Raw genomic sequence first — 23,126 nt, 5'->3', positions numbered from 1 at the left:
ATATATAAACATATAAATTTTATTTATATTTGTTGTTATTTTTTTAATTAGTTGTTTTAAAAAATAATAATTTTTGACAGTGTCAACATCTCATCAATGTATTTGACACATGTCATGATCATGTTAATGGCTAATTTGAAAATCCATTTTATGTAATAAGATTTTTAATATAATAAAAATATTAGTTCAAACTTCAATTCTAGCTACCAATTGGTTATTCATGATCTTCGTTTTCTTCGCATGTGCCTTCACAAATCTTGTTGCAGTACTCAGTGTCCGAAATTGGCTAACCATAGAGACATGAAATGTATTTATTTTTTTTTTTTTGTGCAAACAAAGACATAAAATTTAATGTGTTATATAGTATAATTCTACGACCAAATATGAATAGCACATAGTATATTTATTTTACCATGTAGTGGTTGAGAATCTTTGTAACAGTGAAACTTTGATATTGATGACACATAGTATATTTATCTTAGTTGTTGTTTTAATATAATAAGATTACAATTATCTTATACTTTGTTTTACTAAGTTTGAAAACTGTGATTTTTGATCGTTAAAATTGACACATGTCACGATCTAAAGAGTTATTAACTTTGATATTTAATTGTTAAAATGGATATGTGTCATGATCTGGTGAGTTTTTAACTTTAATCTCTAATCGTTAAAACTAACACATGTCACAATCTGGTGAGTTACTAACTTTGAGAAGCAAGGTTTATATAATAAGATTTTAAACTATTATATATTTTCTTCTATTAAACAAGTTTTGCTGCAAAAAATCATAAAAACAAAAACATACATCAATGAAGAAATGATGTATAATTTAAAAAAAAAAATCATAAAGCAAACAAAATTCTGCGACATCCTATTAACCGTTGATATCTTAAAAATAAACAGTGTGTATACAGAGGTGTGACAGTTTCAACAAAGTATACATTATATGAGAATAATATCATAAAACGACGAATTAAAGACAACATTTGTATGTGAAAAATGTGAATAGCAACGCGTTTTCTTTTTTCTCTCCCCTGAGTTCACCCTAGCCGTCGCCCAAAGACCAAATCTATGTCTGCCCTCTCTGGTGACCGGTGCTCCTCGCCGTAGCTGTGAGAGGACCCCCATAGCTCTGTATTTTGTTTGTTTGCTTCTGTTTGTGTCGCCTTGGCTAGATCTGGTGGATCGATGGTGTGGTTAGTGTGCTCAGCAAATGAGATGGTCTTCACAGCGAGGTCTGCTCGACGGTCTTTTGAGCGTTTGGTCGTCCTCCTCTGACGGTTTTCAGGAGAAGCCTCTGTTGCCTTGGTCAGATCCGGAGTGATCCTGATCTCTTAGGTGATGTTTCTCATATCTGTGGCCATGGGTTCTTGTTGTCTCCTGTTTGAGTAAGCTGATTTTCCCGTCCTTCTCCTGCACCGTTTTAGCTAGGGTTAGATGTTTAGTGTTGTATGCAGTCTTATTTAAACCTTCGTTTGGGGAACCTTTTTGGAGGATTCTTGGTCTGATTTGTGTTTAGGTTGAGGAAGCGGTTAGAGCAGTCATCTCTAAGAGGGTTTCTGATTACAAGTAAAGTTGATGATGCCGGATCTTAGATCAACGGTTGGTTTAAAGAATAATTGCCATTAGGGTTTGCTTGTTCCTGTCTTAGATCTTGTTGCTGGTCCTGTGCTTATTTTCATTTTTAAGCCGCAAGTTTGGAATGGTGTTGTTAGCTCAAGCCATTGCATTTTCTCCCAGTCCTTGTCTCCATGTTTCAGCTTGTGGTTCCTTTTAGGCTCGGCTCCTTTCTTAGCAGAATTTTCGTTCTTAGTGTTTGGTTGGTAGTCTTCAAAGCTTGCAGTGTTTTCTTGTCCTTGAGTTCGCGGCGTGTGTTAACTTTGACAAGTTGTGCTTTGCTCCTTGTCCCCGCTTTCATGATCTGTTTAGATATGATCGCCTTTTGAAGGATTCTAGTTGGACGTAATGAGACGCATCAGTCGTCGTCGTCGCATCTAGGAGTTGGTTTGAGTCTCTATGAACTTTTATGAGTGCCCTTTGCTTGCCGGGTTATGATGTCCTTGTTTCTAGAGAGATTGGCTCTCAACATGATAGGAGAAAGTAGTTGTTATCTACGGATTGGCCGTGGGCGGCTGTGATAAATCGCATGCGCAGGTGGTTCAGAAGAAGAAGTTTCTCTGCTATCTTGGTTCTACATTTTTAAGGTTGTTGCCCTGTTATCTCTGCTTATAGCTTAAGGAATTGTCCTCTCTCGATTTGTTTTGATATTATATGTCTCTTTTGGTGTTATTGTATCATTTAGCTTGGTGTAGTTGTTTTTTTTTCCTTGCATCGGATGTTTAGACTCTGGGGATATCAATTTTTTCGCCTGCTTAAGACTTTAGGGATATATCTTTCATCCGCCCGCATATGGTTATATTTGACAACGTTTCACTTTGATAATATTAATAACATCGGATGACCAAAAAAAAGACAACATTTGGATGTATATTAATTAAGCTCTTGGCCTTTTCGGAATATAATATAATTAGAATGGGATTCTAAGTTAAATTCCCCATTAAGAAAGCCGTGAAACTAGGGCTTTTCTCCCTGCCTTTCAAGATCGCCCACATGCATTGTCTGATTGAGAAATTATTCTTACATATTTTACATATATAGATCCAAAAAATTCATCACCCCCAAACTCCAATTAATATTAGGCTCGTACATATATAGCAACATCCTAAAGAAAATAAAAAACATCCTAAACAAGATACTGTAATATAATGTGGGATCTTATTATGAACAAAAAAAACAAAAAAAAAAACAAAAACTAAACACAATGACGACCTGACAATTTTTTTTTTTTTTTTTTTTTTTTTTTAAAATTTAATATTNAATCATACAAACTGACCATTTTAAAATATGTTTATATAAACTTATAGAATATAAAGTGAACTAAAATTGGTTGTTGAAATAAGTAATCCCTCTAGCTAGTCCACCTGGAATCATATTACATGGTCTAGGCTTTGCTATAGGATGTTTGGACCTACAGTCTTGAACCTCTTAACCATTAAAAACAGAAAATAATAAATAAATTTATAGTAGATGATTTAAAACTTTAGATTTATTTAAATTTGATCTTATAATCAAGATAATTCGATATATATGCCTAGCTTGGTAGCTTTAGTATGGGTTATTGGATGCGTTTGGTGATTGAACTGTAGACGAACGAACTTATTCACTTTGTGTCCCATCCACCATATATTCCTTAGCCCCACTTCTCCTGCTCCCATCACAGCAGCAAAACTTACATAACATATTAACTGTAACAATTAATCCATTGCATTTAGCTCAAACGATTTGTTAAGGAATTTTGGTCAAATTTTCTTCTCTAATATTGTCGAGAAATAAATAAAGCATGTCGTTACACATAAAAATTTTAAAAAAATACTGCCCTTTGCTTTTCAATTCTTTTTTTTTTTTAACTATACAAGAGGGATCCGCCGGAAACAAAAAAAAACAAAAAAACAAAAAACAAATATATGTAGAACAAATGACGATAAATACTGGTCTGTCAAGTAACCAGCTCATTAGCCCAGACCTGAGCAGACACTACGATCGTCATTTTCACAAGCTCAACTTAATTAAAAATAATACTTTTATCTGTAATTAACACTATCTATAACGACCTTGACTCTTGGTCGTAGTTATTATTATTATTATTACTGTTATCCCTCGACCAGCCGAAGAAATCGCTGATCCCATCAGACGCCATCTTTTTATCTTTCCCATCGCCGGCACAGCCTTGAGAAAGCAACATGCTTAGAGAATCTCCTTCTAACTCTTCAAGATCTGCGAAGAAATCATCTGGCTGGTTCTGATGATCATGAAGCTCCGGTCTATATGGAGCAACATCGTCATCGTCTTCTACATTTTCCAACTCCATATCATCTCCTCGTTCATCTTTTACTGAGGAGACTGAGACAGGAGGAGGAGGAGGAGGAGGAGGAGGAGTGGCGGAGGAAGGCAAGTAGGTGGTTTGGGAGCCAATGGATGAGGCGGCTGCGTTTGCGTTTGCCGTTGGGGATTTAGAGGAATTAGGGTTAGCGGAGGAAGAGGAGGAGCGTGTGGACCCAGCGAGAGCGTTTCGTTGGATGGGCCAAGGATGGTTATGTTCCGAGGTATATGTAATCACCAACATGTTTGGATCGGTTCGGCTCCTTTCGACTTGCTTTCTTGCTGAACAACCTTTTGAGCTGCTGCATCTATAGTAACCCCTGAAAGCAACAATCACAATTGATTAACCATAGTCCATAGATATTAGCCAAATCATTATATATAACAAGATACATTGGTGTTATGAAATATATATAGTCATCATGATGATTATCATTCTATTGGCTACAGAGTGATAAAACTGCAAAATGAAATTAAATAAACGATATACTGTAATTGCAACTTTCTTTTGCTTTTGTTATTAAAGTTTCAAAAACGTTAAATTATGACGGAACTTTATCCGTAACTTAACATAGTTCGTACAATCGTACGTATAAGTAAACAAATGTTATTTTCATGGGTTAGTATTTAGTAATATACATATGGACCAAATGTCACAATTAGCAAGAGGCGAGTTGTTGCATACGAATATTCGTAACAACTTGAGCCAAGAAAAATGTGGTGTTGAAAGAAAGTTTAATTTAGTCTTTGATATATAAATATATATTATCATATATGAATATTTTGGTATGATGAGTTAGTGTAGTACCTTGGAAAAGGAGAGCCTTTGATGGGTTTTTGACCGTACTTACGCCAAGCCCATAGATCAGACGGAACCACTTCTCCACTTGATCGGCTGTTCATCGCAGCCGGCGCTGGTATGCAGACCACCTTCTTTGCTTGACTCTTCCTGCAACCAAGTATATACAAAACATACTTACACACGTGTGGTTTTTGATCTGATATTCAATACACACACGTACGTGTGTATACATGTAAGTGATGAAAGCTAAGTTTGGTAGTGGGACATTATTATCAGTTGGGTTTGAGACATGATGCAACGAAGTTATGTGTTCTTTTAATTGTGACAGTTCATAGATTCTCCTGCATGTGTCTTCAACCTCAACCCTCCTTCCTCTTATGAATCTAAACAATTAAATATATAGTGTCTATATATGCAGAAAAATTCATGATTATCATGATATTGATCATGATAAAAGACAAAAAAAAAACCTAAAACACTCAATAATGGGAATTATGATATACATACACAAAGAAAACCATAATTTTTCATTCTATTATTAGCATATGTTGCATGCATCCGACTTTTTCCGAATGGTAATAGCGATGGATAGTTTCCTATAAACCTAGCTACCTAGTGGCCTATAACCCTAATTTAATTTACTCTATATGGTATCATCAAAATAATGCAAATTGAATTCCAATAATTTTATACCTATAATATATAACTTTAGAAAACCATCTTGTAATTAAATCAATATATTGTGTAGAAAGGTAACATTTAATGAATCATTTGATCCAAGATCAAGAATAATTAATAAACTAAAATTTGTACCTTCTTTTAAGGCCTAGATTCCGAGGGGAAGATATCTGAATCTGCGAAGAGAACGTGTTGCCATCGACCAATAGACAGTTTCTAGGACTGTTTGTGTCTACGTTGATGATCCCTCTCGGTGAGGCGGCTGCTGCGGCGGCGACAGCGTGAGCCGACATGGCCGGAGAATTACACGGAGAGGAATCGTGGATGATGTTACTATGCGAGATCCGGATTCTTGGGAAGATACTGCATTGACTCTTTATATGGTCCTCCTCGAATACCTTAGGAACCAAGAAACCGTTATTATTGGTGTTGTTGCTATCTCCTACGGTGGAGAAATAGCTGGAGTTTGTGACGGCGTTGAGTTCTTGAAGGAGTGGATCGTTCATGCTCACAAATGGATCTCCAAAGGGATTTATATGAAGATCTGATGACGACGATGGTAGTGGATGCGTGAGAGGAAGAGGCCAGATGTTCTGAGGTGGAGTTTCCGGCGACAACACATGCCCTCCGATTCCTCGTACGACGTCTGTTAAGTCTCCTTGGAAGCTATCCATGTCAAGAAGCTCAGAGACGCTGCACATAATCTATATATGACGATGATGAGTGTATATATATATATATCTTGCTGTAATATATACAAACTATATAGAGGAAAGAAACTGATCGAGAATCAAGATAATATGATCATAACATATCCGAGGGAGAGATAGAGAAAGAAGAGATTATATTTCTAGTATCGTAGTTGTGAGTGTTTTCTTGGGAAAGTTTGTGATTTTCTTGAGAAAAGATTGAGGAGAAGAAGGAAGGAAGGTAGATGATGAAGAGAGAGAGAGACGCTGACTTTTCGTGATGTATGAGATGAAGAACATCTTCTTCCCCTTCTACATGTTGGTGAGAGAGAGAGAGAGGAGACAGATATCATAGTAAATATAATATTATAACGAGATATTAATTTATTAGTAAGTGAGATACTCTATTTATTAATCATATATAGATAATCGGATCAATGGCCAAGTCTTGTACTTTTTAGTTTAGATTATCTTCTTTGAGTTTACTTGAGTTTGTGAAGTTCTAATATAATACTAGTTCTTGATTACTCGCCGCAAATAATTCGTTAGAATAGAGGTACAACTTTATAATTGATATAAATTAATACTTTCTTTTTTGTTTGTCTGCCCGCAAGAAGAATAAAAGAGATTCATATTATTGTGAGAGAATAATAGCACATTGATTTTCAAATACCATTTCAAGTTTTATTAATTTATTAATTTAATTAATAACGGAATTCAAACTAAAAGACCTCTCAGTATCTTTCATTTTAGATTATGATCTCTTGTCTTGACATAGTTTCATGACAAGATCACTCCAAAATGAACTTGATTATGAATTTGATAAGACTAGATATCATATAACATCATACGAGTAGACATATAATTACGTATCATATGTACGGGTACACTTGCGATCGTAAAGAGAAGAAGTGATGAGTGATCAACGGCGAAGCAAAGAGATACAACCGCATTTCTCGGAATACGTTTCTTTGTTAACCAATAAGAATCCGCCAAGGAAACATTATATGGTTTTTTTTTTTTTTGACTGCACATTATATGGCTTTCATTTCTTTCTGTTGAATAGTTAAATATGTTTGAAACAGATACTAAAATGCTATGCAAAATATCAGTACAATATGATGCCATTTTTAAACCGTTTGTATATGTGTGTGTGACATTTGTAATTATTTCCTAATAATACTTACAAAATTGTATTGAATTATTGAAAAATAATTTGCGATTCATTCAAGTATTTGAATATTGATCACATAGAAACACAGTGTTTCAAACACTGTTATTATACGGTGTGATGAATGCTTTTCTTTTTCATTGGATATCGTTTTTTTTTTTGTGGGTATAAATTTAAACAACTTAGATGATAATATACCCAAAATATTCACAAGAACATGTGGGATAATATTTTTAAAAAGTTATATGTAACAACTTCGCACAAGGACACGTAAATGGCTGGGAAGTATATAACCGTAGACGAATCATATCTTTATATACAAATATTTGTGGGATATGATAATATAAGAAAGGATCGTTATAAGGATGTGATATATTTGTCGACTTCATCATGATGAACACAAACCCACGTTCGTGCATAACAACACCATCAATAGTTTTAAAATACACCGATCTTGTTACAAATGGCGCACATAAATATACACTCCCGATCTCACTCTTGTCATTTTGACACTGTTTAACAAACTTATAGAAAACAACATAATTTTTCTTACACCCTTCAAATTTAAATTAATTTTTGATAATATAAATAGGAATTTTTATATTAGAACATAAAAATGAAATTAGGTATTTTTATGCCAAATTTTCTGTTGAAAATCTAAGAGGACACTTATATTAAAACATACAAAATAATGCTTCAATGACAGTTTTGTGAAACGAAAGATATAACTTAATTCTAAAATATGTACAAATATAAATCAAATATATTAAAAAATTGAGTCAGAAAAATTGTCTCCAGGTGGATTAATCTTATACCTTTCATGCACTTGTAAAAGGGACAAAAGTAGTATAAATAAAGGTTATATCATATATGCATAAGTTTAAACTTTAAGGGAGCTTTGCCTCTTTCAGAGTAGCCTTGAACCCTTAAGATAACAGTGAGTTACCTGGTTTGAATTCTGACTAGAGAGCAATCGGTTGAGATGAGCCTAGCTACATCTATAGGCTTCTTAGTTGTTCATTGGCTAGTGTTTAACCGAGTTGCATAGCTATGAACAACTAAGAAACCTATAGAGTATGGATCTAGGCTAGTATAGCTACACTACCTAACGTTCACTATACATTCAAGTACAAGGGTGAATTTTCGTAGAGTTGAATCCAAATACCTCCGATCGATAAACATGGATTTGACATTAAACGATTAGTCAATTTACATATGGTCTTATATAATTCGTATAAACTAAATTAGATTTGACATAAAGTGATTAGTCAAACCTGGTAATAGTTTTACACCAATCAAAAGTAATATCATGCAAAATCATCATAAATAATTAACTGAAAAATTAACATTATACTGTATAATCAAATAATTATGCATGAAGTAAAAACCAGTGGAACTCGTTCCCAAGAAGATATACATTCGAAAAGGGGTACACAAGATGTGATGTCTATACACAAACTTTCTATAATTATTAGTTTTGGTTATAATCACTTACCTTTAGAATATTGTACACTCGCTAATCGTTATCTTTGTAAACTGATTGAGGCTTTACGTAAAAGAGTTATTGAGCTTTAAAGCTTCTTTATACACGTGTGCATAAATATTGACTTTACGTGCGATCATCTGTCCATGCCCTTTAAGTACTCCCCAAGTTCATTACTAAAAAACCCTAGTCCCACTCTTACTAAATGTAATCTTATTTCAGTTCTGTCGGTTTACCATAAACCTATGAATCATCTAGAGAAAAATGATTTCTTAGATACGATAGTATTAAAAAAACGTCACTTCACGAGGCTATAAGACATATCTGTTTTAGAAAATGTAAGAAACAATCGAAACAACATAACCATATAAGTATACAACAAAGTTAATATAGCATAGTAGAGATCAATTCTTAATTTAGCAACTGTATGTATCTAAAAAACATAACCAGCCCCTTGAGGTACATCCGACAGACAAAAAAGGCACGTAAATATCGATTTCTAATGTGCAATAAACACTAATCTATACATAACATGGTTGAAAAAAAAATTTGCATGTAAAAGCCATATATGACTTTGCAGCTGAAGTAATCTAAATAGCTTAGATATCGTAGTTTTGTGTCTCCTTCGTCTAGTAGAAAATATAAAAGTCGAGGAACGAAAAAAGAGATATAGAACAAAACAAAAAGGCAAAGAGTATTTTTCGGATCCATAATCATTGGTAAAAATTTCAAAAGAAAAAAACAGGTCTATGGGATTGTCAAAAAAAAAAGAAAAAAAGACTAAACAATGAAGTGAAAAACAAAGTCATTACAGTGGAACATGAGTTCTTCTTGATAAGCCTTTTTGGTTTTGTCAGTTAGCTTCGGTTCTTCCTTCATTGTATCAGTACGTTCCATTACATAACTATTACTTTCATTATCTTTTTTCTTTTTCTTTTCTTTGTTTATTAAAATCATGAATAAAGCTAGTGTTTTATTCAGATTGACAATTCGAGAAAAGGTGAGGCAACAGTTCAATGGAAAAGAAACGATTTGACTAGTTTTGGATGTTTTCTACGAACTCGAGAAAAAAAAAAAGTGTTCATACAATAACCAACACAGTTCGAATCTCAGCAGAAAACAACTCAACATGTTGTTGCCAATCAAGGTAAGTCCAAAGCCACTCTTATGTACAACATGTAATTCTTTTGTTCTCTCTCTTCATGTTATGTAAAATATTTATAAGAAAAACAAAAAAAGAAGAAGATATATAGCTTACAAGGTTAGATATAATTGGAGATCACAAAAACACTGTAAAATGTTTGTATACCTATAAAGTTTCCTATATGCATTTAAGTTTTACTTCTCTTTTGGGTATTCACTGTTGTTACATAACATAGTAAATGCATGAAAAGATGAAATTTTTGCACTTGAAGGAAAATGACTACCTTCTTTTACTTTTTGCTTGGTTTGTTCTTTAATCATTTTAGATCCTCCCTTTTGATCATCTCCGGGGACTATTGTGGGATTGATTCGGATGTGAAAATGGCGATCCGGAAGAGCCTCTAGATCCTTCAGAGGATATAGGTGAATCAAGCAAATCCTGTAAAGCTTGATTCTCATGAGAAGGATACGGTGTTTCTGTGAGAAAGAAAGAAAAAAGAATTGAATCTTTCATTAAAAGCTAAAACCAAAATTTAAGACCAACTTATATAGTTTAGCAACGTCATAGTATTAGTTTACCGAACAGTGTCTTGAGAGATGGTTTCTTCGGTGTCTTACTCTTCCGCTTCAATTCCGCTGCGTAGATAGAGTTCAATAATGAACCATTGTTATAAACGCAAATAACTAACTCCCTCGAAATTTTGTTCATATGAGACAAGAGTTACTAACCCATGCCAGGGATATGGTGTTCATCAACGATCTCAAGATTCTTGAATGTATAACCAAGGAAATTTACATCTTTGGATGAGATCATCTGTGAATAAGTTTGTAAATAACTAGTTAGAATGGTAGAACTCGATTGCATATGTACATGCAAAAAAAAAACAAAAGGAAAAATTCTATACCTTTCTCCAAGGGCCAGACTTAGAAGATGTTTGACAAGTAGATGGCACCTGAAAATTAAAATATTAATCGATATTTCGCATAGCCAAGAAAGCAAAAACAAGGGTTGAGAATTATAAGAAAAAAGAAGTGTAGATGGTAATGATTAATGAACAAACCTCGTCAAACTTTTCAAAGTTTTGGGTATCAAGTTCATGCTTCACTTGTGGTATATATGGAGCATTTGACTCATATAATCGTTCCCATTCTATTCCTCTAAACCAAGGGTGTCCCTGTAATGGGAAAGCAGATCAGACATCTAACGCACATTTCATTCTAGACTTCAGCTTTTTTCTTGAAATAAAAAGAATGATGTTTAAGTACTTTAATTTCATGAACTCCTTTGGTTCCGAGCCTCTGTTCGACATTGCAGAGCAGTCTTCGGATGAGATCTTTTACCTCGATTGAGAGCTTGGCTTCATCAGGAAATTTCAAGCAGGTTTTCCAGTTTACAATCTGCAGAGATAAACTGAGCAATTGTTTGATATACTAGTCAAGCGCAGTAGGGATAGGTCTGCCATACCCATACAACAGGTTACCAAAACATAGTTCAAAACATATACACTAGTCAGATTAATCGATAGGCTAATTTTGAGGTTAATCCTCAGCACTCATTAAAATTCTTATATTAAACTGGGCAATAAAGTACTAGAAGGATATTAAAGCCAATATATGCATACCTTTCTACATGTTGCCAAAGGCTCTTCAGAGTAGAATGGCGGAAACCCCACGAGCATCTCGAACATGATTGCTCCAAGGGACCACCTATTTGAAAACAGTTTTTAGAATGTTAGCTGAATAAATTATAATGTACAGTGTAAAACACACAACACAAGGGTTAAGATCATCACTAACCAGTCACACTCCATTCCATACCCTTTCTTCAAAAGCACCTCAGGGGCAATGTAATCGGGAGTTCCTACTGTAGAAAAAGCCTGAACGGTACACGAAAAAGCCATCTTATTATGTTAGGACTATATGGAAAGGGTCCTATAAATAACTAAAATAGGACAAGACAAAAGAGATTTAAGGCAAATTAGACTTTTTCCATAGACGAATAAAAGGTTTATATAACTTCCTTTTCTAAGTAACATAAAAATATCCTTTTCACTTCATTCCCAGTTAGAAAAGAATCGTTCTTTACGGAATATTTCAGAAGAAATTCAGGTGTAACAGAACAGCAACCACGGAAAGATAGAGATAAGTGAATCTAGGCCATCCATACCAGGGTCCTTCTGTTTTGTTGCCAATGTAAGAGCTGTTCCTGCTGAGTTCGCCTAGGTGCAGAAGGAGGCTTGGAGTGTCTGTCATGTTCTGCTGCAGGCTTTGTATTCCTTTCAACAAGCTCCGCCTTGAAATCTGGAAAATTTTTGCTTTCCAAAGACTTGCTCAATCCAAAATCCGAAAGCTTGATATGGCCGTTACGAGTAATCAATAAATTATCAGGCTTTATATCTCTGAAAAATCAAAGGAGGAAACTAGAGTTAAAATTATCACAAACATATCAACTGAAAGCTAATTAACAAGCACTGTAGGAAGCACAAAATATAATACTATCTACAAAGATCCAACATTATCATGTCAATATAAGATGCCAAAATGGACAACAGAACAATGTGAAAAGATTCAAGTGCCAGTGGTTAGAACCTGTGGACGTAATTATGCTTATGGATAGACTCAATAGCCAGGATTGTCTGTGCAACATAAAACCGAGTCTCATCTTCCCGTAAGGTATCTTTTCGCATCAGAAGTGTCATCATATCACCTCCAGGGAGGTATTCCATAATAAGATACAAATGCTCATCATCTTGGAAGGAATAACAAAGCTTGACGATGAATGGACTATCGACTTCTGCAAGCACATTTCTTTCAGCTTTAACATGTTCCACCTGATATTTACGGCATAAAGGGATAAGTGTATTTTCACAGATGTTAATGATTGACTAATATAATCACAAGGGAACTCTTGGATTTGTAGAAATGCAATAAAACAGTGCATTACCTGTCCTCTTCGAAGCATCTCGGATTTCTTTAGCTTTTTCATTGCATACACGCTGCCAGTAGTTTTTTCCTTGCAAATTCTCACCTGAACAGAAACAAAATATATCAAATCAATACACCACTAAGATCACTACCGCCAACGGAAGCTTTGTTTTATAGAGACAGAAGAATAAGAGAGGCAATCACAAAAGGGCGTGAACAGATATACCTCCCCGAAAGCACCCCTGCCAATGATGCTCAGCAGTTCAAAGTCATCAACCCCCATTTTCTGTCTTTGTAGACGCATATACTCGATTTCCTTTTTCTCAAAATTCTTTAGTATATTCATTTTGTCTTCAACAGGAACATCAGCATCAGCTAGGTTTTGTTCCAAGATGCTCCGACTGTAATCAAGAGCAAGCTGATATCAGAGGGTTTAATCTAAACCAGTAAACCAATGCCTCGTCTAGAAAACAAAGTCAGAACTCACAGCAAAAAAAATTAACATTGGCGTCACAGGGTCACAAGTAAGAATCCAGAGAACGTACCGCTCTTTTCTTTCCTGAAGACTCTTCTTCTGAGTTTTATAATGATTCTCGATATACTGTTTTGCTGCAGCAACTCTCTGTTTAGTAGCATTAGATGGTGCATCATTCATAGGTGGTCTGCCAAGATTCCTCACATTATTACCCTCTTGTCCTTTTTTAGTAGGACTAGATTTATCAGGTTTCTGCTGCCGTATCTGGAACCAACTCCTTGTAGAATCCGTTGCCATTTCAAAAGCCAATATATAAAACTCAGATGTAGATCACAACACTATACACTTCATAAAACCTGCAGGAAAATCAAAAACCCCAAAATGCTTCAAAACAAAAATCAAATTCATCAAAGTTCGAGCTACACAAATAGATTGCATCCGATAGCAGAAGTTCAAATTTTTAATCTTACAACGCAGGTCAAGTTCCAAAAAAAGATTATAACTTTTCACTTCAACATCTCATAAATCGAGTCTAATCAATCATCACTCTACATAGATACACATACATCTAGTTCTGGATTGTGGATTAGTATATATACACGCATGCATTCGAATCAAAACTTGCTTATAATAAAAAATGAAAAAACATCAGAAATCAAACTAAGATAAAAGGATAGTTACAGACTCAAATCCGAAACAGGTTACGACTTACGAACGAACCAGGCGGGATTGACCAAGAAGAACACGAAAAGTCAAACTATTCGCAAACAAAATGTTTTAAAAAAAAAAACTCGATCGGAGAATCACAAATTTTTTCGAGAAGGATCAAAGAAACTTACATTTACAAAACAACAAATCAGACGTTTTTTAGTTTTTAGCTCTTTTGGCTCTAATTCGAACAATCGAAGTCTCTTGCTTACACGCATTCACTTCGAAACGGAAATTAAATTTAATTATAAAAGATCTCAACAAAACAAAAAATAAATAAAAAAGGAGAGCAAAACGGATTACAAACTAATAACGTTTCTGGGTAAAGGGTATTTTGGTCAATAGTTATTTAAATCTGGAAGCAGTAATCGCCGTTAAAAGTTATTATTTACCAGTCACGATGACTGTATTACTTGATAAAATGTAAAAACCGACACCGGTAAACTGGTTTTTAACTATTCCCGGGTAGTAACCGGCTCATTTCAATGGGGAAACGGATGACACGTGTCTATAATCTGTTGGATTTGTTTGTCGACCCGAAACGTGACAGCACGATCGTACGGAGTGGCTTTCAACGGGGTTGCTGACGTCATCCCGCGCGGATTGGATCAATTAATAACGCGTTTTATTGGTAAAGACAAAGATCGTCACCGTTCGTATGTAAGACACGTGTGAAGAAGGGAAGCACAGATTAGAACTATTGGGCAATGTAAAGGCCCATTCAGTAATAGAACGGAGTCCACTGGGCCGGAATTAGATCATAGTTGGTGTTAATTGAACAAATCGAAATGTATGGGGTCTTTTTATGCATAACTTGTTTAATTTTTTGGTTTTGATTATTTCACACTTCAGTTTTCTCTATTTTGCGGATCTGTGAGATCTAGAGGAAGAAGAAGAAGGAAGACAATGGCATCCATGGCAGGACCAGATCATCTCTTCAATCTGAGAAACCTTTTTTACGTGGGTGCTTATCAAGCTGCGATCAACAACAGCGAGATCCCTAATCTCTCCCAGGAAGATATCGTCGAGCGAGACTGTCTCGTTCATCGCGCTTACATTGCTCTCGGTAGCTATCAGGTTTTGGCCTCTCTGCTCTCCAACTTTTCGATTTGGATTTCAATTTGTGCTGATCATTTAGTGATTTACGTTTTTTTTTTCTTTTTCAAATTTCGTCTTCGTAGCTTGTCATCAGTGAGATCGACGAAGCGGCTGCTACTCCTCTGCAGGCAGTGAAGCTCCTTGCTATGTATCTATCGAGTCCTGAAAATAAGGTAATTCTGGAGATTTTGAGATGTTTTCGATTCATGTTCTTCTGAGACGTTTACTTAGCGGAATCTAAGATTAATGTTTTTGCTTATAGTTAGTGATATGCATTGTTTGAATCTGTGATTTTGAATAGGAATCAACCATTGCAAGCTTGAGGGAATGGTTGGCTGATCCAACTGTAGGAAACAATGCTACTATTCGGTTGATTGCTGGTACTATATTCATGCATGAGGAAGACTATAGCGAGGCTCTCAAGCATACTCATTCTGGAGGAACCATGGATCTGTATGCTTTTTTTCCTTTTTGGTTGGATCTTGTCTTGGTGATTTTTAAGCTCTTACCATTACTCGGTAGCTGATTGTTGTTTCTGCATATTTGTAGGCATGCTTTGAATGTTCAGATATTCATAAAGATGCATAGAACAGATTATGCTGAGAAACAGCTGAGAGTGATGCAACAGATTGATGAAGACCACACACTCTCTCAACTCGCGAGCGCATGGTTGAACTTGGCCGTTGTATGATATGAATATCTACTTCTTCTTGTTTTCCATATAGTTTTGAGAAAGATTGTTAATGTGTTTGCTAATGTTAAACTGTTGTATGATCTTAGGGGGGTTCCAAGATACAGGAAGCGTATCTAATCTTCCAGGATTTCTCTGAGAAGTACCCAATGACAAGCTTGATCTTGAACGGTAAGGCAGTTTCTTGTATGCATATGGGTAATTTTGAAGAGGCTGAGACTCTACTACTTGAAGCACTCAACAAGGTCAGTGATGAACCTACTTTTTCTTACCTTAAAATATGTATCGACGCAATCCATTTCTTAATATCATGTCACCAGATTTGCTGCACTTGCTTTATCAACTATGTGTATACTATAAAACTCCTTACAAGAAGTCTTACACTTCTCAACTATTCGTTTGATTGGAAAATGGATAAGTTTGAAAACAAAGATGTTTATGCTCATTGCAGGATGCTAAAGACCCAGAAACTCTTGCAAACCTAGTTGTATGCAGTCTTCATGTCGGAAAATCGTCTTCGCGCTACCTAAAGTAAAAATATTCATGACCGTATGTTAAAATTTGCATAACTATGAATCACATCAGTGTAAGCTGACTTATACCTCCAATTCCAATCTTTTTTGCAGCCAGCTGAAACTTTCACATCCTGAACATGTCCTTGTGAAGCGAATAGCATCAGCTGAAGATAACTTCGAGAGAGCACTTCAATCTTTCGCCTGAAAGTTCCTCAAATCCCATGGAATCCATAAGCTTTATAATCTACCAGACGAACATCATTATCTTACAAACTTTGTCTTGAAATTATCATATATGAACAGTTTTCCGGGTGTGTTGCATTTAACTTTGATTTCTCATTGAAGCTTTTGTTGTCATTGAGTTTCGAATCCAACAAAACTAGGGATTTTGTTCCTTCAAATCCAGGACCTCCATAACTTAATGAGACAAAAGTCATACTTGTGAGAACAAAAATACACAAAGACAGCTACATCCAATGTTTGAGATAAAAAAAAAAGAGCCAGTGAAGCTTATATTATTAAGACTAATAAATAAATATCGAGAGAGAGGTACATGTAATAATGAACGGCTGCTTCCTAAAAGAACCTAAAGCCATTACAAAATGAATATCAATCAAAATTAAATCTCATCATGTGATCTCATTTTTTAATAGTATGGATAATATATCTTATGTTATATTTATATATATGAAACATCATCATCTCCTACGCTTCTGCTCAGATACCCCATCTGGAATCAAAATCTCCATCCATCAAACTATAGGAATGAACAAAGTCAGTAAGCCGAGACCGATGAGGTTAAACCGTAGCCATTACGGTGCAGCTTCTGCCATCTCCACGCAGTCTCAAGACTCTGTTTGAGATTAGTGTGCTTAGCTGTCCAATTGAGTTCCTTCCTGATCTTGCTTGGGTCACTGTAAACCTCGGCGTAATCACCTGCACGTCTAGGCAAGTACTCGATCTTGATCTCAACACCAGTTGCTTTCTTGCACGCTTCAACAAACTCTTTCACCGAGCTACCTACTCAAACACACACAGCAAAAAGAAACACTCTTTAAATCCAATTGCTAAACAGCATGATTTTTCCTCAGTGCAGTACTAATGTACGCCAAAAGTCAATACTAATACCTTTCCCGGTACCAACATTGTAGATTCCGACTTTGCGGGGTTTTGCCTTTTGAAGAGCTTTAACATGAGCATCAACCAAGTCAGTGACATCAATGTAATCACGTACACAAGTTCCATCACCTGTTTTGTAGTCTGTTCCTTTGATCTGGGGATGAAAAAGAAAAGTTCAATGAAGGTCAATGATTAGAGAAGACTGAAAAGCTTATACCCACGTGAATATAACAAGTAGACTATTTTAAATCTTTGCTTTAATAAAGGAAACTCAAGAATCAGTTGTCTCAATTATGTATTTTGCTCAGCTGGTAAACTACTTATCAGCTTTTTGGCAAACAGTTTTAAACATGTTCTACAGCATGTGCCATCCCCTAAATATACCAAAAACAAAAGACAGAACTTTTCGGACAAAGAATCTAATAGTGCCAACCTGTGATGACTGTCCAAAGAATAAAAGAGTCAAGAAGACCCTGTCCAGAACTGAAAGTGAAGCTCCGAGAAAACATGATTAACTTCAGAAAAAGTTCCTGAGTTGAAGAAAGTGATTACCTGTAGGCCAGGCATGATACCACGTGCTGCATCAAAGCAAGCACCGGAGATGCGTCCATGCTCTCGCAGCTCAGGCCTTGGGGCTTCACCCAATCTGCCCTCTGGATCGGATCCAATCACATTGAAATATCTGGATGTTAGTAGAAAAAGAACCTTGTCAATCTCAGGGAAAGTTAAGATGAAAATGCATAATACCACTAGATAAACTTAGAAGAGTATCAATAAAACCAACCTTAAGATCATAACTGCCATATCTGAGTTTTTCGAGAAATCCAAAATGATATCTTCTGCCATCTTTTTAGCCTTGCCATATGGATTGATTGGCACCTGAATTGACAGTGTTTTGGGAGTTAGAGAGCATAGAAGAAGAACCGTGGCTATAAACAGTTGACAAACAAAATTTCACCTGTGGAGTTTCCTCTGTAATCGGCATAACATCAGGCTCCCCATACGTTGCACAAGTGCTTGAATATATCAAAGTCTTTACTCCATGAGCAGCCATTGTCTCTAATACAACCAAAGTGTTTGATGTAATATTGTGATAATACCTGAATTGGCAGAACACAAAGTTACTTGTTTCAGATTCAGTCATATATTTCCCACAGGGAAAAGTTGCTCAATGTACTCACTTAAGAGGGAATTGTGTGCTTTCCCTAACATATGCAACAGCAGCAAAATGCATCACAGCGTCAAAGGCGTTTTCTGTGAATATCTTATTAACAGCCTTTGCATCTCCAAGATCAGCATAAATAAATTGAAGCCTTCCAGGTTCAGGAAAGAGTTCTTGCAAAATCTTGACTGCGCCAAGATTCCCACGTGATAGATTGTCCTGTTAAACAGAAAGATATTTACTTAATTGTGATAATCGACATTTACAATAACGCTGAACAAAGTAACATGAATCCATGTAAGCCAAAGAAAGCTACCACAATGGTCACTCGGTATGATTCCTTTAGAAGCCTTAGAGCTGCATGTGAACCGATATACCCAGCACCACCAGTGACTAAAACATGTGTAACCCCTGGCTCATGTAGAGAAAACTGCAAACACATAACAAAAAAATGAAAGAAACTTGAGCAAAATTTCACCAGTAACATCTTTCTTTCTCTAAAAACTCAAGAAAAGGACATGCTCAAGGAGTTATACCACGCTCGGAGTATTGAATGTAGGAGATTGCTTGAGCATGAAAATGCACAAGGCTCTAAGAGAAGCTGTCAAAAGAATCTTTCCCAAGTAATTGTTTTTCTTCTTAGGGTCTGCATAATCCAGTCCTGTATTCCCAAAATCACCAAGATCTGTATGTTAATATATGCATCCAAATTATATAATAAAAACCACAAAAGATTCAAACTTTGAAGCTCCAAACCCCCAAAAAAACCTCAATTATATCATCCACCAACCTTAAGTTTCATATTAAATTCTCAAAATTCCAGAGCTAACTGAAAATGAAATTAACCATTTTTTCCCAAAGTGAAATCAATAGTAAGAATAAAGAGTAATTATATCACCTCCAAGAGACATAGATCTGTTTTGCCTCCCTTGGCTTCTTGCTCGACCAAAATTAAACATATTGAATCACTTAAAGCTCGCCGGAAACAAACACTAGATGTAAAGTTGATTCAGCAACGCCCTAAATCACCTGCAAAAGCAAAAGACCAAACTTTTCATTACATTCCACGAAAATACCCAAAAAAAAAAAAAAAAAAAAAAAAAAAAAAAAAAAAAAAAANAAAAACTGAAAACTATCTCAAGATTACAATTTTAACTGTAAAAGAACACAAACATAGACTGCAAAGGAGGAAATGAAAAGTTGAGATAACATAGATGAGAGGATGATTCACCCTGAGAAAACCTTAGAATTTAACTGAAGAGAAGCTACAAGGCAACTTAAAGATGAGAGAAGCTTCAAAAACAATTTGCCGGAAACCTTATTTGAAATAAAACACTTGGGAATTGTATTAAAAAAATTAAAAAACCCCCAGATTGGGAAACTCTTGTCGGAGCAATGTCGGTCCCATGACAAATGACAAATGCAGAGATAAAAAAAAAAAAAAAAAAACAATAAAGACTAACCCAAAGTGAAAATTCACCAACGAAAAGATCCTGATTTCATCAAAACTCAAAGAGAGTGAAATAGAAAACCGTATGAGAGATATAGTAACTCATAAGAAGAAGCAGAAACGGAAGAAGAAGAAGTAAATAAAACGTAGTGTGGATAAATTATGCCATAAATCAAGATTTTTTTTAATATATAAATAAGAGGGACCTATAAAGAAACGGACATGGAAGAAGAAAACAAAAGAGAGAGGGGGGGCATTAATGGCGGCTCACGTGTATCAACAGCAGCAGGGCTTTGTGTGTGCAGAGAGCAGAGAGAACAGAGACGAACCAACCACAATTCGAGGAAGATGATAAGCGAAAAGAGAGAAAGAGAGAAAAAGGATTCGAATTTTCTTTGTGGGTTCTGTGGAAAGATTCAATTTTTATCAGAGAGAGAGAGAGAGAGAGAGAGAGAGAGAGGAAACGTATGATGAAGAAAGAGAGTAGTAATAGTGCGTGCGACCTCGATCGAAGGCGCGTTCCGGTGAGGGGCGACGAAGAGAGAGAGATGGCGGAAATTTCTCGGTTAATAAGAAAACAAATAAAGTAATGAGAGGAATTACGAAGATATTAAAAAAATGTATATGTTTGACTTTTATGTCAGCTTTTTTTTTGTCTTTCTCTTTAGATTCTTTTGCTATCAACATGACATGTAGCAAGAATGATGGCGCAGGCCAGTTATTACTTTTATTTGTATTTTTTAAAAAAAATTAAAACTTTTAATTCCACCGGTTTAATTTTATATTTACATTAAATATTGTGCATAGTGGTTTATATCATCACTTGGTATGAGTTTTTTTGGACCAAATTCAAGTGGTCATACATAATTCACGAATCACGATGTTACGATACTTCTCTTTTGATAATGATTGTGATGTCAGATCTTGATATATGTTGACGGTTCCAAGTATTCTTTTGGTTGAATGTTCATTACACATTTTTCATAGTATAAATGGTTTTTTTCATGGGTAAAATGTGGTATGATTAAGTTCTGTTGTTTGAAGAATAGTATAGATGATTGAGAGATGTAACAAACAATACGGGGGTCGATTGTAAGTTATGATGAAAACCGAACTTTGTCAAATCAGACGTTCAAAAAATATTTTGTTATCGAAATGTACCAAAAAAAAGTTGAAAAAAAAACTGTGACCAGAGAGAAATCACGAGACTTCTTGCTCCCCATTCATTTACATTTTTCTAGCTTAACTTACTTTTTAAAAGTTTAAAACATATTGTAATTTTATTATTAGACAATAAAAAACAAAAAAAGAATTCTAATAAAATATTTGTGTACTACAACAGAATGTGATCTAAAGTTTGTAGTTGAAACAAAATGTGTGTTAACATATGAAACGAAGTAAAAAAAAAAAAAAGATCTTTCAAAATATGTGAACAAATACTGCTATTTTGCATTATAGTATGGAAATTTATTATTGGTTGTAAGATTTGGTAGTATTGAAAATAACAATACATTAAGCAAATAGATACAATTGAAAGGGTTATTGTCTGGGGAAGAGCTAGCTTTTTTAGGGGAGAGGGGAAAAGCACGATCAGCCAATAGGATTGTCGCACTTGTTGCGGCTACGATAACTCTGCGTGGAGTGGAGACCAACAACTCCTTCGTGCTGACATGTCGGCCAGATTTTTGTTTTTTAGTAATTTTTGTGACTTAACAAATTAATATGGAATGGTAAACATATTATTGTTGTTCTGAATTCTGATATATTATCTATGTATCGTTTAATCTGTTTACATTACATATTGTTATTTCTGGAACCAGTTTAAAATGGTTTTGTGGTCACACTTTACAAATTACCAATCTAAAATGGGAACATTCTTGTTTGTCTATGTATCACAATTTTTACCATCTTTAAGTGTTAATTTTCTTATTGTTCTTTTTTTTTTTTAATCACAAGCTAAATAAATTTCAAACATTTCTTGATTGTTGTTGGTTGATAATAGTTATTAAATAAAAATATAATATTAATTTAAGGACTATTTGTATATAATTCAATACATTATATGCCAGATTGCCAACTTAGAAATAGAGAAAGTAGATTTTAAGATTCGTTTTATTAAAAAGAAAATTTGGGAATGAGACGACGTGTAATAATAAAGTTTTTGGCAATAATAGCCAAACAAAGCATGTGTAATTAAGAAGAATTCATGTCACATTTACGGTCACCATGAGTGAAAAAACAAGTATACATTTTATGCTCCGATTATGATACAACAACGATATAAACAGAATCATTTACCATCTGATCTTTTTAATACAATCTTAAGAAATGAAAAACCAACAATTAGACTGTGACTAGAATTTTCAATATTAGTCGTTACTACAACGAAAATAAGTTTTTCTTTCTTCATGAAGTCGATGTATAATAATCAAAGTCGAATTCAAGCGATGAAACATATATTTAATATTTGTTTTTGATCACCTGAAACAAATTTAATATACTGTATGTCGCAAGCTACAAAATAATAGCCCAAAAATTTGTGTCATATATATATATATATTTATTTATTTATAGTTCTTTTCTTTAGATTAGTTATTCAAAAAATAATTGTTCTTCTATCCACCAATTTTAGTAACAAAAAGAAAATTATGTGTTGAAAAAACCTAAAAGAAATGTGTTGTCTTATTCACATAATTTATTTCTTAAGAAATGTAAAGAATATATATATATATATATACCTTTGGTTTGTTTTAATATAAATGTTTGTGAAACAAAAATGATTTTAAAGAAATACTTAAAGGCAGAAAAGATCAGTAAAAACAACAAAAATGAATGTCAGAATCAGAATAGGGTCCAATACAAACATGGCATGATTACATGATATAGCGCCACGTACACATGTTTTGGTGTTGGCTTTTTGAAAAAAAATATCTTAACCCGACATCGTACGATGTGAACCGGCCTTCTCCCCTAACGTAACCCAATTGTAAATGCGCTGTCTCCTCTTCTCCCTCCCTTCTATTTGTCGGTTACGTTACAACTTTTGAACTCAAAAAAATATCTCACGATTTTGATTTG

The 23,126-nt window shown here is 34.8% G+C and overlaps 4 protein-coding genes across 8 annotated transcripts; 1 reads left to right on the top strand and 3 right to left on the bottom strand.

The window, feature by feature from the left end:
• On the bottom strand, window positions 3,438–6,617 carry LOC104777097 (probable WRKY transcription factor 14). The gene is made up of 3 exons (XM_010501307.2): window positions 5,555–6,617; window positions 4,748–4,888; window positions 3,438–4,259 (listed from the first exon to the last, which is right to left on the bottom strand). The coding sequence occupies exons 1-3, from the start codon at window positions 6,118–6,120 to the stop codon at window positions 3,662–3,664; spliced, it is 1,305 nt and encodes a 434-aa protein (XP_010499609.1). The 5' UTR covers window positions 6,121–6,617; the 3' UTR covers window positions 3,438–3,661.
• LOC104777096 (serine/threonine-protein kinase 38-like) lies at window positions 9,872–14,284 on the bottom strand. The gene is made up of 14 exons (XM_010501305.2): window positions 14,145–14,284; window positions 13,376–13,661; window positions 13,057–13,231; window positions 12,850–12,933; window positions 12,495–12,736; window positions 12,073–12,304; window positions 11,703–11,782; window positions 11,528–11,612; window positions 11,172–11,303; window positions 10,967–11,080; window positions 10,811–10,858; window positions 10,635–10,719; window positions 10,485–10,541; window positions 9,872–10,382 (listed from the first exon to the last, which is right to left on the bottom strand). The coding sequence occupies exons 2-14, from the start codon at window positions 13,600–13,602 to the stop codon at window positions 10,246–10,248; spliced, it is 1,698 nt and encodes a 565-aa protein (XP_010499607.1). The 5' UTR covers window positions 13,603–13,661; window positions 14,145–14,284; the 3' UTR covers window positions 9,872–10,245.
• LOC104777095 (coatomer subunit epsilon-1-like) lies at window positions 14,832–16,678 on the top strand. The gene is made up of 7 exons (XM_010501304.1): window positions 14,832–15,090; window positions 15,195–15,284; window positions 15,413–15,564; window positions 15,661–15,796; window positions 15,892–16,047; window positions 16,254–16,333; window positions 16,429–16,678. The coding sequence occupies exons 1-7, from the start codon at window positions 14,920–14,922 to the stop codon at window positions 16,520–16,522; spliced, it is 879 nt and encodes a 292-aa protein (XP_010499606.1). The 5' UTR covers window positions 14,832–14,919; the 3' UTR covers window positions 16,523–16,678.
• On the bottom strand, window positions 16,804–20,633 carry LOC104777093 (UDP-arabinose 4-epimerase 1). Of its 5 annotated transcripts, none has more exons than XM_010501299.2 (10): window positions 20,320–20,633; window positions 19,497–19,627; window positions 19,135–19,259; window positions 18,915–19,028; window positions 18,618–18,817; window positions 18,395–18,536; window positions 18,221–18,315; window positions 17,989–18,118; window positions 17,446–17,590; window positions 16,804–17,337 (listed from the first exon to the last, which is right to left on the bottom strand). In XM_010501299.2, the coding sequence occupies exons 2-10, from the start codon at window positions 19,555–19,557 to the stop codon at window positions 17,093–17,095; spliced, it is 1,257 nt and encodes a 418-aa protein (XP_010499601.1). In that variant the 5' UTR covers window positions 19,558–19,627; window positions 20,320–20,633; the 3' UTR covers window positions 16,804–17,092. The 5 variants fall into 5 exon arrangements, with proteins under 5 accessions (XP_010499601.1, XP_010499602.1, XP_010499603.1 ...); XM_010501300.2 differs by lacking the exon at window positions 20,320–20,633 and adding an exon at window positions 20,062–20,191; XM_010501301.2 differs by lacking the exon at window positions 20,320–20,633 and adding an exon at window positions 19,841–19,948.

The sequence above is a fragment of the Camelina sativa genome, chromosome 3 (assembly GCF_000633955.1).
Source record: "Camelina sativa cultivar DH55 chromosome 3, Cs, whole genome shotgun sequence".
In the NCBI taxonomy this organism is placed as follows: domain Eukaryota; kingdom Viridiplantae; phylum Streptophyta; class Magnoliopsida; order Brassicales; family Brassicaceae; genus Camelina; species Camelina sativa.
Note: the sequence above shows the minus strand (reverse complement) of the source record. Positions and strands in the feature narration are given on the sequence as shown.